This window comes from Ranitomeya imitator, chromosome 5 (assembly GCF_032444005.1).
Source record: "Ranitomeya imitator isolate aRanImi1 chromosome 5, aRanImi1.pri, whole genome shotgun sequence".
Taxonomy (NCBI): Eukaryota; Metazoa; Chordata; class Amphibia; order Anura; family Dendrobatidae; genus Ranitomeya; species Ranitomeya imitator.
Genome location: NC_091286.1, coordinates 524,702,669 through 524,715,697, shown reverse-complemented (window position 1 = coordinate 524,715,697; position 13,029 = coordinate 524,702,669). Strand labels below are relative to the sequence as shown.

The window sequence follows — 13,029 nt, the reverse complement described above, 5'->3', positions numbered from 1 at the left end:
GCACTTATGTCTGTTAGGTAGAGATTCTGCCATCTCTGCAAAAGCCTAAGAAGATTTCTCTAAAGGGAACTGATGGAAAATCTTATATCATGATGTGTAAACCTAAAGATGATCTCCGGAAGGACTGCAGACTTATGGAGTTTAATTCCCTTATTAACAAGGTAGGAACTTTGCGAGTGATGATGATAAAGTACTGTTTCTTAGAAAATGACTAGCTTTAGCTCAATAGATATTAAAGGGAACCTGTCACCCCGTTTTTTGAGATTGAGATATAAATACTGTTAAATAGGGCCATTTTCCCAAAGCCGAGATGCAAACTCGGCTTTGGGAAAATGGCCGCCGCGATCTCTTCTGCGCACGCGCGGCATCCCGTGGCCATTTTCCTGAAGCCCCGTGCAGCAGAGCACTACATCTGCGCACGCGCGGCCCCAGGAAGATGGCCGCCCGCACCGATGAAAGGAATGACAGCGCAGATCGCGCGCTGTGTCTTCACGTGGGCACAGGGAATCCGGACCTTGGACATGCGCACACCACTACGCCACCAACGGAAACCTGGGGAAGAAAAGAACGCTGTGAACACGCCCACCTGACCAGACCAGCCTGATTGACAGGCGAAAACGCCGACTTTGGTAATGTATTTCTCGGCATACATGGGGAATCAGGGTACACTACATACACCATAGTAACGCACAGCACAGGCCCTATTTAACAGTATTTATATCTCAAAAAACGGGGTGACAGGTTCCCTTTAATGTAAAACCTGAACTTAACTTTTTGTGTTGTTGGCCAGTGTTTGCGAAAAGATGCAGAGTCCCGGAGGAGAGAACTCCATATTCGCACCTATGCTGTTATCCCCCTGAATGATGAGTGTGGAATAATAGAATGGGTGAATAACACAGCAGGACTGAGAAACATACTAATCAAACTCTACAAAGAGAGAGGTGAGTTAGTCTTCATTTTTTGTGAATATGTTTTGCCTCAATTTATGCCCCTGGGTTGGCCGTTGTTGATCCTTACTGTTTCATGGGGTTGAGGTCCGGGCTCTGTGGATCAGTCAAGTACCTCAACACCAAACTCACCCAACCATGCCTTTATCAGCTTAGCTTTGTGTACTGTGGCACATTCATGCTAGACTGACTCCTCCCCGACCCCTGAAGGCATTATCCATCCTCCACCATATAGATATATGTATGTACAGTCGCTTACAAAAAGTATTCACCACCACCTTCCCCTCTTGGCGTTTTTTGTGTTTTGCTGCGTCACAACCTGGAATTTCACAGTTTTTTCTTTTTTGTTGTCTTTTTTTGAGGGTTTGCATCAGTTCATATAAAGAACATTCCTATAAAGGTACCTTCACACATAACGATATTGTTAACGATATCGTTGCTATTTGTGACGTAGCAACGATATCGTTAATGAAATCGTTATGTGTGACAGCGAACAACGATCAGGCCCCTGCTGGGAGATCGTTGGTCGCTGAATAAAGTCCAGAACTTTATTTCGTCGCTGGACTCCTCCTGACATCGCTGGATCGGCGTGTGTGACACCGATCCAGCGATGTCTTCACTGGTAACCAGGGTAAACATCGGGTAACTAAGCGCAGGGCCGCGCTTAGTAACCCGATGTTTACCCTGGTTACCATGCAAAAAGTAAAAAAAAACAAACACTACATACTTACCTACCGCTGTCTGTCTCCGGCGCTGTGCTCTGCACTCCTCCTGTACTGTCTGTGAGCCGGAAAGCAGAGCGGTGACGTCACCGCTCTGCTTTCCGGCTCACAGACAGTACAGGAGGAGAGCAGAGAAGCAGAGCGCAGCGCTGGAGGACAGACGGCTGTAGGTAAGTATCTAGTGTTTGTTTTTTTTTACTTTTAGCATGGTAACCAGGGTAAACATCGGGTTACTAAGCGCGGCCCTGCGCTTAGTTACCCGATGTTTACCCTGGTTACCGGCATCGTTGGTCGCTGGAGAGCGGTCTGTGTGACAGCTCTCCAGCGACCAAACAGCGACGCTGCAGCGATCCGGATCGTTGTCGGTATCGCTGCAGCGTCGCTTAATGTGAAGGGGCCTTAACTATGAACATTTGGTTTTCTATTTATCGTGAAGCAAACAACAAGTAGGACAAAACAACTGAAAACTTAAGTGTGCATAACTATTCACCCCCTGAAAGTCAATACTTGCTAGAGCCTTCTTTTGTGGTAATTACAGCTGCAAGTCACTTTAAGGCTATGTGCACACGTTCAGGATTTCTTGCAGAAATTTCCCGAGCAAAACCAGACATTTTCTGCAAGAAATCCGCATGCGTTTTTTTTCGCGTTTTTGACACATTTTTTTCCGGAGCTTCCCAATGCATTAAATAGCGAGGAAAACGCAAAAAATCCGCAAAATTAATGAACATGCTGCGTTTTTTTTTTACCGCGATGCGTTTTTTTTGCGGAAAAATCATCGCGCAGCATGTGCACAAAAATTGCAGAATGCATTCTAAATGATGGGATGCATAATGTATGCATTTTTATAGCGAAAAAAAAACGCAACGTGTGCACACAGCCTAAATAAGTCTCTGAGCTTTTCACATCTTGCCACTTGGATTTTTCTCCATTCTTGAGGGCAAAATTACTCCAGCTTCTACAAGTGAGATGTTTTTTCCTGATGAACAGCAATCTTCAAGTATGACCACAAATTCTCAGTTGGATTGGGTCTGGGCTTTGACTAAGCGACTCCAAAACATTTACACTTTTCCCCCTTAAACCACTCGAGTGTTGCTTTAGGAGTATGCTTTAGGTCATTGTCTTGCTGGAAGGTAAACGAGTCTCAAATCATTGACAGACTGAAACAGGTTTCGCTCAAGAATATCCCTGTATTTCTCACCCTGCTGGTGAAAAACATCTGCCCAGTATAATGCTGCTGCCACCATGTTTCACTCTGGGGATGGTGTTCTTGGGGTTGATGAGTGACGTTGGTTTAGCGCCAGACATAGCATTTACCTTGGTGGCCAAAAAGTTGAATTTCGGTCTTGACCACCATACATTCCTCCATGTATTTGGGGAATCTCCCACATGTCTTTTGGCAAACGAACTTTACAATTTTTGTATGTAAGTAAAGGCTTTTTTCTGCCCACTTTTCCATAAAGGCCACCACTATGGAGTGTACTGCTTATTGTGGTTGCATGGACAGATACTCCTGTCTCTGCTTGGAAACTCTGCAGCTCCTTCAGTTATTTAATCGTATGAACATATATTTAAACATCATATAAGAATAAATAAACTACTTCAGTGTCATCTTTGGTCTCTGAAATTAATGTCCTCCTCGCCTAGGTTGAGTGTTTTTGTGGGCAGCCCTTTCTTGGCATGTTTGTTGTGGTACCATGTTCTTTCCATTTGATAATAATAGATTTGATGGTGCTTCAGGAGATCATCAGAGATTGGGATATTTTTTTTTATAACCCGACCCTAACTTGTACTACTCGACAACTTTGTCACAAACTTGTTTGAAGATCTCAAAAGGTAAATAGAAAATCACTGGGCTCACACTAGAATAAATAAATATTAAATGCTCCTATTAATCACAAATAGTGACAAATTAGAAAAATGCGACGTGCTACCAGCTGATAATACCAGCACTTGCTGCGATTGTTAGGCTTGAAATCCCAGTGCCGTGTTGATATTGCTCAAGTGCAGGATAGCAAGGACATAGGGAGCGTCCTCCCGTGATGGCAGCTAGCGTCGGTGCACAGGGAGATAAGCAGGATGCGTCGGGACAGATACTTCGGCGGGCTCCAGCCGCAATCACCGCTGCAGTAGGCCGAGATTGCAAGAAGGCCGGAAACTGTGACGTCACGTGTGTCCTAAGGACGGGTATGAGTAGGGGTCAAATCCAACCAACGCATCTCTTTCTGGGCCAATTGGAGGCCTCGCTGGGTCAGAGAGTCTCTGCTCTGACCAGGCCACGCCTCCTGCTTTGCGCTTGTCTTTTTGGCACTTTTTAAGAATTTTGAGAATGAATGATCATTTCTGGAGGAGAAAGAAACATCACTTTTACTATTGATTATGAAATAAAAATTAAAACCTTTACTCTTTAAATAGAAATGTTTTATGACATCTAAGTTGAGCCATGTTTGTGTTTCTCCCCTTATCTTTAGGTGTGTACATGGGAGGGAAGGAACTACGTCAGTGCATGCTACCAAAGGCGGCTCCTTTGCAGGAAAAGCTGAAGATATTTAAAGAGACTCTCTTGCTGCGGCACCCACCTGTTTTCCATGAATGGTTTTTACGGACATTCCCAGATCCTACATCTTGGTGAGTAGATATAATTAAAATGGTAAAAATTAAAGTATTAAAGTGATGTTCAAATATACATATCTAATATATAAAGCTGAATGTGTGTATGTGTGTGTGTATGTCCGGGATTGGCATCTGCACCGTCGCAGCTACAGCCACAAAATTTTGCACAGTCACACGTCTGGACCCTGAAAGCATCATAGGCTATGTTGTGAGGTGAAATTTTAACCCCGCGCTTTCCAATTCACCAAACAATTTTGCCCCTATCTACATAATGGGGAAAAGTGAAAGGAAAAGTGTTGGAGGCAAATTGACAGCTGCAAGATGTGAACTTAAAGAATGAGAGCGATGGCGCCAAAGAGTATATACCGTACAGTTGCTAAGGTGGGGCCCCGACATACTCACCACACACGGGGATATGAACACACACACAAAATGCGCCACACACTACCACGTGCTTGAACACATATTACCCTCAGCACACATTTCACCACACATACACCAACCTCGCCACATAAAAGTCGAAACACAAAGTCGCCGCTCAAAACTCGCCACGCGCAAAACTCGCCACATGCAAAAACTAGGCTCACGCAAAACTCGCCTCAAGTGCAAAACTCACCTCATGGAAACCTCGCCACACGCAAAACTTTCACATGTGGAAAAATTGCCACATGCACAAAAGTTGCAACACATGCAAAAGTTGCCTCACACAAAACTTGCACATACTCAAGGCACCACACATAAAACTCGCCATGCGCAAAACTTGCTGCACACAACTTGCTACACTAACCTGTCACATGCAACTCGACACACAAAAAGTTGCTACACGCATGTTGCCACACAAAACTCATCTCACAAAAGTCGCTACATGCATGTCGCCACACGCAACTCAACACACACAACTTGACAAACGAAACTCGCCCTAAAACACACACAAGTCTGGTATTATCCTTCAAAAATAAAAATCAGATTAATAAGCAGACAAACTACAAGAGCAACAAATGTACCATAAAGGAAATACGGCAGCTGTCAGTCACATGACCTGTCTATTATGTGTATATGTGAGCTAATATATACTGCCAGGGGGAGGGCTTCCTGTTGGCTGGGGATTTATCAGGCTGCCAATTTGGCTTACAAATACTGAGGTAAAAATACTGAGCAAATAATGTGTGAACGAGGTCTAATACAGGAGGAGATGACACACAGATATATACTATATACAGGAGAGGTGACACACAGGTATATACTATATAGAGGAGGAGATGACATACAGGTACATACTATATGCAGGAGGAGATGACATACAGGTATATACTATATACAGGAGGAGATGACACACAGGTATATACTATTTACAGGAGCAGATGACCTACAGGTATATACTATATACAGGAGGAGATGACATACAGGTATATGCTATATATAGAAGATGACATACAGGTATAGGAGATGACACACAGATATATACTATATACAGGGGAGATGACACACAGGTATATGCTATATACAGGAGAAGATGACATACAGGTATATACTATATATAGAAGAAGATGACATACAGGTATATACTATATACAGGGGAGATGACACACAGCAGGTATATACTATATACATGGGAGATGACATACAGGTATATACTATATACAAGAGATGACATACAGGTGTATACTATTTATAAGGGAGATGACAAACATGTATATACTGAGGTGAAAATGAGAGGTGTGAGGTGAAAATGAAAAGGTGTGAGTGCAAAATGAGAGGAGTGAGGGAAAGTAGTGGAGTGATCAGAAAATGACAGATGTGAGGTTGAAATGACAAGTGTTAGGGGGGAATGAGAGGTGTGAGGGAGAAATTGAGAGATGTGAGGGGGAGAATGAAAGATGTGATTGGGAAAATGAGAGGTGTGATGGGAAAATAAGTGAAGTGAGGTGCTATAACTAACCACAGATATTTACTATGCCCAGGCAACGCCGGGCTCTTCAGCTAGTATATAATATATATAGGGTTAATCTGGCGTTACAATGCTGCTGGCTGCCTTACTGAAAGTGTCGCGACCTACTGAAAATTATGCCATTTCCTCCCAGCAGCCGCCGACTTTCAGTCATGGGGGCTTCCGTGGAGCAATTAGTCACCAGATGTGCTGCAGAGCCAACTGTCAAAGTTCTGTAATTTGCTTTCAGCCACTTCTCACAGCATAGACAGTGGTGACTGTAATGTCTCCATGCACAAGCCCATGACTGAAAGCCGATGGTTCACGAGAGAAAATAACTTAATTTTCTCCTTCACCACATTGGGGGACACAGGACCATGGGTGTTATGCTGCTGTCACTAGGAGGCTGACACTAAGTTGAGACAAAAAGTTAGCTCCTCCCCTGCAGTATACACCCTCATGCTGGCTTCCAGAGACCCAGTTCAAGCTTAGTGTCTGTAGGAGGCACACTGGATTTAACTCTTTCTTTTACCGGACGAAGGGGCGACGGAACCTTTCAAGGCTCCGATCTCCCCGAACCAACAACAGGCGAGCACGGGCGTTTTACCTCTCCGTATCCTCTCCTGCGACGTGGGATGCCACTTCCTGAGGTGATTTTTTGGGGGGCGACGGGCCCCTTTCAAGGGACCGCTACCCCCCCCCCTCCTTACAGACGAGCACACGGAGTGTCCTCACCGTATCCTCTTCTGCAGCTAGGCCTTTTTTGCCGGACATCTCCCCTGCCCACCAGGTTTTACCCTCGGCTGTTCAGAGGCCCCTTTTTTCCATTGTGGCGTCCGTGCAGCCCCCACTGCATCACCACTGGGAAAGTGGATGATGAAAGGAGGCGGACGGTTCCTCTCCACCCCCTCTCATGGGGATGGTGGTAGAGGCTTCCCCAACCCTGCACCGTCCTAACCACCCCAGGCACAGCTAACCTGCTGCAAGCTGCTCTGCAATCCCCCTCCGTTCGGGGTAAGTGCCACCTGGGGATGGGGGGGGGGGGGATCGGTCGTTCTGGCGGTTCCGGAGGGCTCTTTTCTCAGGGCCTCCACAGGGCTTTCTAGGCGCCGGCGCTCCATGGCTGCGCGCCGGGCTAGTCCCCGGCTTCGGCCTAGCACGGGCCGCCCACCGTTCGCGTCATCCGGCAGCTCCGCCCCTAGTCCTGGCGCTTCTCGCTCTCTGCGAGATTACCCTCCCAACCCCCGGCCGCCATCTTCTTTTCCACACTGCACACCGCAGCTCCTATCTCCTCCACGTGCCAGCGTTTTTCCTGCCTGGACGCCGGTCATCTTCTCCATCAGCGCCGCCTCACCTCCTTGCGGGACACATGACCACGGGTAAGGAGACCGCATTAGGTGCTCCCTTGCAGCGTCCCCCTCGCTTCCATACGGATAGACCCTGAGCACTATTACTTAGATTGGGGTACATCTTGTCCCAGTCAAGGGCCAAAAAGATCACCAAGGTGCATACTACCCTTTTTTCTACCACCTGTCAGGCTCCACTTCCTCGGCCTAAAAGTTCCCCCCTCTGCTCAGCCTGCAATGGCCCAGGTGCCCAGGAGCCCTCCACCGCCCCCGACGCCAGTGTATCTAGCCCCCCTCTTTTTCATGGGTTAAGAGATCCCTCTGTAACAGGGGAATCATCGGCCAGCAGGGGCCGCTCTCACCGGAAGGAGGCACGGTCATCCAGAAAACGGATCCGCATTACCTCCCCTGAACACTCACCACGCCGTTCAGCCTCTGGTAGCTCCACTTCTCGCTCACCCTCTCCAGGGGCTCGTAGCGATCACGACTCTGAATATGAATCTGATGCATCCTTAGACCCGGATGCTCCGGAGTTTGGATCTACTGTTGACTCCCTCATCGAGGCAGTCAATCATGCACTAAAAGTGGACGATGACCCTAATTCTGCTGCGGACCATTCCGTCTCCTTTACGAGAGCCTACGTCTCATCCAGATCAGAACGATCAACACTCACAGACAGAGACTCTCGACCTTCTTTCAGGCCGAATCAGTCCTGGCGAGGAAAGCCTAGGCAACCCAGAACCAGAGGGTCCAGGCCTGCCAGATTCCCTTTGCAATGACTCTGGGACTATTCCAGTCGACACCTCTAAAGTAGGCGGATGTCTGCTTCTTTTTCAACATGTCTGGCTCTCCGTCGTCCACGACGAATGGGTCAGAGATCTGGTGTCTTCTGGCTACAAAATAGAATTCTCCGCCTCCCCTCCAGCACGGTTTTTTCCCTCTCGTCTCCCAAGTTCGGGAGCTCAGTCTCGCGCCCTTCACTGCGCTATCGAATCCCTCCGCCAAAGCGGGGTCATCGTTCCGGTTCCGGAACACGAGAGATTCAGAGGTTTTTACTCAAACCTCTTCGTTGTGCCAAAAAAGGACAGGACGGTGCGCCCCATTTTGGACCTGAAGCTCCTAAACAAGTACATAAAAGTACAGCACTTCAGGATGAAATCTCTCCGGTCGGTCATCTCCTCAATGGAGAGAGGGGAGTTCCTAGCATCAATAGACATCAAAGATGCTTACCTTCATATCCCAATCTTCCCGCCACATCAAAGGTTCTTCCATTTCGCCATCCTAGAGGACCACTTTCAATTCACGGCCTTACCCTTCGGTCTTGCCACTGTGCCCAGGGTATTCACAAAAGTCATCGTGGCTGTCATGGCCATTCTTCACTCTCGAGGAGTGGTCATGTTGCCATACTTGGACGACCTCCTCATAAAAGGTCCGTCTTATCAGGCCTGCGAAGCAAGCGTCCGGATTACCTTGGATTCTCTTTCGCGCCTGGGCTGGTTAATCAACTGGGACTCTCCCATTCCTGCCTGACGGATCTCCTTCCTAGGCATGATCCTGGACACGTCAAAGGGACTGATCTTGCTTCCTCGGTCCAAGCCCCAAGAGCTTCAGCAGAGAGCTTGGATGCTCTGTCACCCTCGTCCACGGCCCATCCGGTTTGCCATGAAGATCCTGGGAAAAATGGTGGCCGCAATAGAAGCGGTCCCCTTTGCTCAATTCCATCTCCGCCCCTTACAACAGGCTCTGCTGGACAACTGGGACAGGAGTCCCTTATCCCTCAATCGGCCATGCCCTCTGTCCCCACGGATCAGGCAAGCCCTCACATGGTGGACTCTGGGATCATCTCTCCTCCAGGGGAGGTCTTTTCTCCCGATCCGCTGGCCGGTGGTAACTACCGACGTCAGTGTCCTCGGGGAGCGGTGTTTCGACACCACTCTGCCCAGGGGCGTTGGACAATTTGGGAGTCGAGACTCCCTATAAACATCCTGGAGATTCGAGCGATCAGACTCGCCCTGAGACGCTTTCACCCCCTGCTCGCGGGTCACCCAATTCGAGTTCAATCGGACAACGTCACAGCGGTGGCGTATATAAACCATCAGGGGGGTACCCGCAGCAGGACGGCGATGCAGGAAGTCTCCCACATTCTTCGTTGGGCCAAGGCCAACCACTCCACCCTTTCCGCAGTGCACATTCCGAGCGTCGAGAACTGGGCGGCGGACTTTCTCAGCCGTCAGGGTCTTGCCTCGGGGGAGTGGGAACTTCATCCAGATGTTTTCCGGCAAATCTGCCTGTGCTGGGGAACCCCGGACGTGGATCTGATGACGTCCAGACTGAACGCCCAAGTTCACAACTTCATAGCACGTTCTCAGGATACCCAGGCCATCGGAGTGGACGCACTGATAGCCCCGTGGCATCAGTTCCAACTCCCATATGTGTTTCCTCCGCTTTCCTTACTGCCGAAGGTGATCCGAAAAATCAAGAAGGAGGGGGTTCCGGTCATCCTTGTCGCCCCGGATTGGCCACGTCGCGCATTGTACACGGAGCTCGTTCAGCTCGTATCCGATGTCCCCTGGCGGTTACCAGACCGCCCAGATCTGCTTCGCCAAGGGCCGATCTACCACCAGAGCTCAGGGGCCCTAAGTCTAACGGCGTGGCTATTGAAACCTGGATTCTAACTCAAGCTGCTTTCTCTCAGCAGGTCATTCCCACCATGATAAGCGCTCGCAAAGCGTCTTCCGCTTGCATCTATCACCGCACCTGGAAAACCTTTTTCTCGTGGTGCAGGCTCCGAGGTCGCCCTCCGCTTGTTTTCTCAATCCCTTCCATTTTGGATTTCCTACAGTCCGGCTTGGATTCCGGCCTGGCGCTGAGTTCCCTCAAGGGTCAGATCTCAGCATTATCTGTGTTGTTCCAGCGTAATATCGCTGCCAACTTGCAAGTCAGGACCTTCATTCAAGGGGTCTCCCATGTGGTACCCCCCTACCGAATGCCGTTAGAGACCTGGGATCTCAATTTGGTTCTGAGCGTTCTTCAGTAACTTCCGTTTGAACCTCTGCAGGACGTCCCGCTAACTGTCCTCTCCTGGAAGGTTGCCTTCCTTGTGGCAGTAACATCTATCAGACGGGTCTCAGAATTGGCCGCTTTATCCTGCCGGGCACCTTTCCTTGCCTTCCACCAGGACAAGGTAGTCCTACGCCCATCTCCGCCCTTTCTCCCTAAGGTGGTCTCATCTTTTCACCTTAATGAGGACATCATTCTTCCCTCCTTCTGCCCACAGCCAAAACACAGGGTCGAAAAGGCCCTTCATACCCTGGACGTGGTACGGGCCCTTAGGAGGTACATTTCCAGAACTGCTCATTTCCGCAAATTGGACTCCCTCTTTGTTCTCCCGGAGGGTCACAGAAAGGGTTTAGCTGCATCTAAGGCCACGATAGCCAGATGGATTCGGTCCTCTATCCAAGAATCCTATCGGGTCAGGGGCAATCCTATCCCGGCGGGGATTAGAGCACAGTCCACTCGGTGCTTCCTGGGCCATCCGGCACCAGGCAACGGCGGAGCAGGTTTGCAAGGCCGCAACGTAGTCCAGCCTGCATACTTTCACAAAACACTACAATGTCGACATTCATTCTTCTGCGGATGCGGCCCTTGGCAGACGTATTCTGCAAGCGGCCGTCGCGCATTTATAGTCAGATGGTACACGGAGTTATTTGCTTGTATTGTTTCCCACCCAGGGACTGCTTTGGGACGTCCCATGGTCCTGTGTCCCCCAATGTGGCGAAGGAGAAATAGGGATTTTTGTGTACTCACTGTAAAATCCTTTTCTCCGAGCCACTCATTGAGGGAGACAGCACCCACCCTGTTAGCCTTACGGCTCGTTACCTTTTTGATTCTTGACTTTCTCTGACATGTTATACTCTAATGTTATGTAATATATTGTTGTTAATCTCCTACTGCTTTTGCACTGAACTGGGTCTCTGGAAGCCAGCATCAGGGTGTATACTGCAGGGGAGGAGCTAACTCTTTTTGTCTCAACTTGGTGTCAGCCTCCTAGAAACAGCAGCATAACACCCATGGTCCTGTGTCCCCCAATGAGTGGCTCGGAGAAAAGGATTTTACGGTGAGTACACAAAAATCCCTATTTCTGTTGCTAGCCACACTTTTAATAAGGCAGCCAGGCAGTATTGTAACACTGTTTACTTTCCTAAGCCCTATATATGCAAGTAAAAGTAGATTTTTGGTACTCACCATAAAATCCGTTTCTCGTAGTATTCATTGGGGGACACAGAATCATGGAATAGTCTGTTGCCACCTGGAGGCTAACACTATTATTGTATTTAAATAAAATTGGCTCCTCAACAGCCAACTACACCTCACCTACTGGAGTGTGGCTTCCTCAGTTTTGTGAGAAAGCAGTAGGAGGATAAAAGAATTAAGGCAAAAAGAAAAATAACTGCACACCGAACCCGATAAACAAAGGAAGGGAGCTGTGTCGCCCAATGAAGACAACGAGAAACAGATTTTACTGTGAGTACCAAAAAGCGATAGTCTGTTCTACTGCCACCTACAGTATCTTCCTTCCTAGGCATGCATCTCCCGAGGCAAAAGTGTGTATCTGGTAAAACTTAGAAAATGTATGCACCAATGCCCAAGTAGCTGCTTTATAGAGCTGCAAAGCCAGTGCCTGATGATGAACCGCCCAGGATGCTCCCAATGTTTGCATAGAGTGTGCTCTAATCCTAAATGGGGCCACCTTGGTGTTAGTCCTATAGGCCTGGATAATGGCAGTCTTGATCCAGCCTACAATGGTTGCCTTTGAAACGGCCTGACCCTACGAGAGCCCTCTGGTATAATAAACAAGGAATCAGAACTCCTGAATGAGGCAGTGGCCAATTAATAGTACCTTACAGCTCTAACAGTGTTCAATCTGTGCAATGCCTTCTCAATAGGATGAGACGTGCCGGACAAAAGGAAAGTAAAATAATGTCTTCATTATTAGAAAAACTCGAGACCACCTTCTGGAGAAAAGACGGAACTGGCCTCAACACTACCTTATAAGAAAAAAAAGTATAGAGATCTCTCTGGCCTAACGTGTGGCACCCCCTGGAGAAGTCTTAACCAGAGGTCTAGATGTCAAATTCCTCTGAAACAGAATATCCACGGCAGACACCTGACCCTTGAGGGAGTTGAGCGCTAGCCCTGCCTCCAATCCGGACTGTAAGAAGGAGAGCAGTGCTGGCAACGAAAAATACATTGGCAAAGTACTGGTAGACTCGCATCAATTAAAATAAGCACTGCAAGTGTGGTGGTCGATGTGAGGAGCTAGACACTTACTAAAGAAAATTGGACCAATGCATGTAGAATGGAGTCCGCCGCTAAACAGGGTTGCAGACTTTTCCCAGCACCAATTGCATCGATATTTTTGTTAGCTTGCTCATCAGTTCAGCCTCAGGAATCCAAGTTTCCATTCAGTGACAGTA

The 13,029-nt window shown here is 48.2% G+C and overlaps 1 protein-coding gene across 2 annotated transcripts in view; it reads left to right on the top strand.

Moving 5' to 3' along the window:
* ATR (ATR serine/threonine kinase) overlaps positions 1-13,029 on the top strand; it is a 251,380-nt gene that overhangs the window by 190,975 nt on the left and 47,376 nt on the right. For both annotated transcript variants that reach the window (XM_069727562.1, XM_069727561.1), the window contains exons 41-43: positions 18-161; positions 791-941; positions 4,138-4,294. In XM_069727562.1, coding sequence (XP_069583663.1) covers positions 18-161; positions 791-941; positions 4,138-4,294 — 452 coding nt within the window. The remainder of the gene's footprint in view (positions 1-17; positions 162-790; positions 942-4,137; positions 4,295-13,029) is intronic.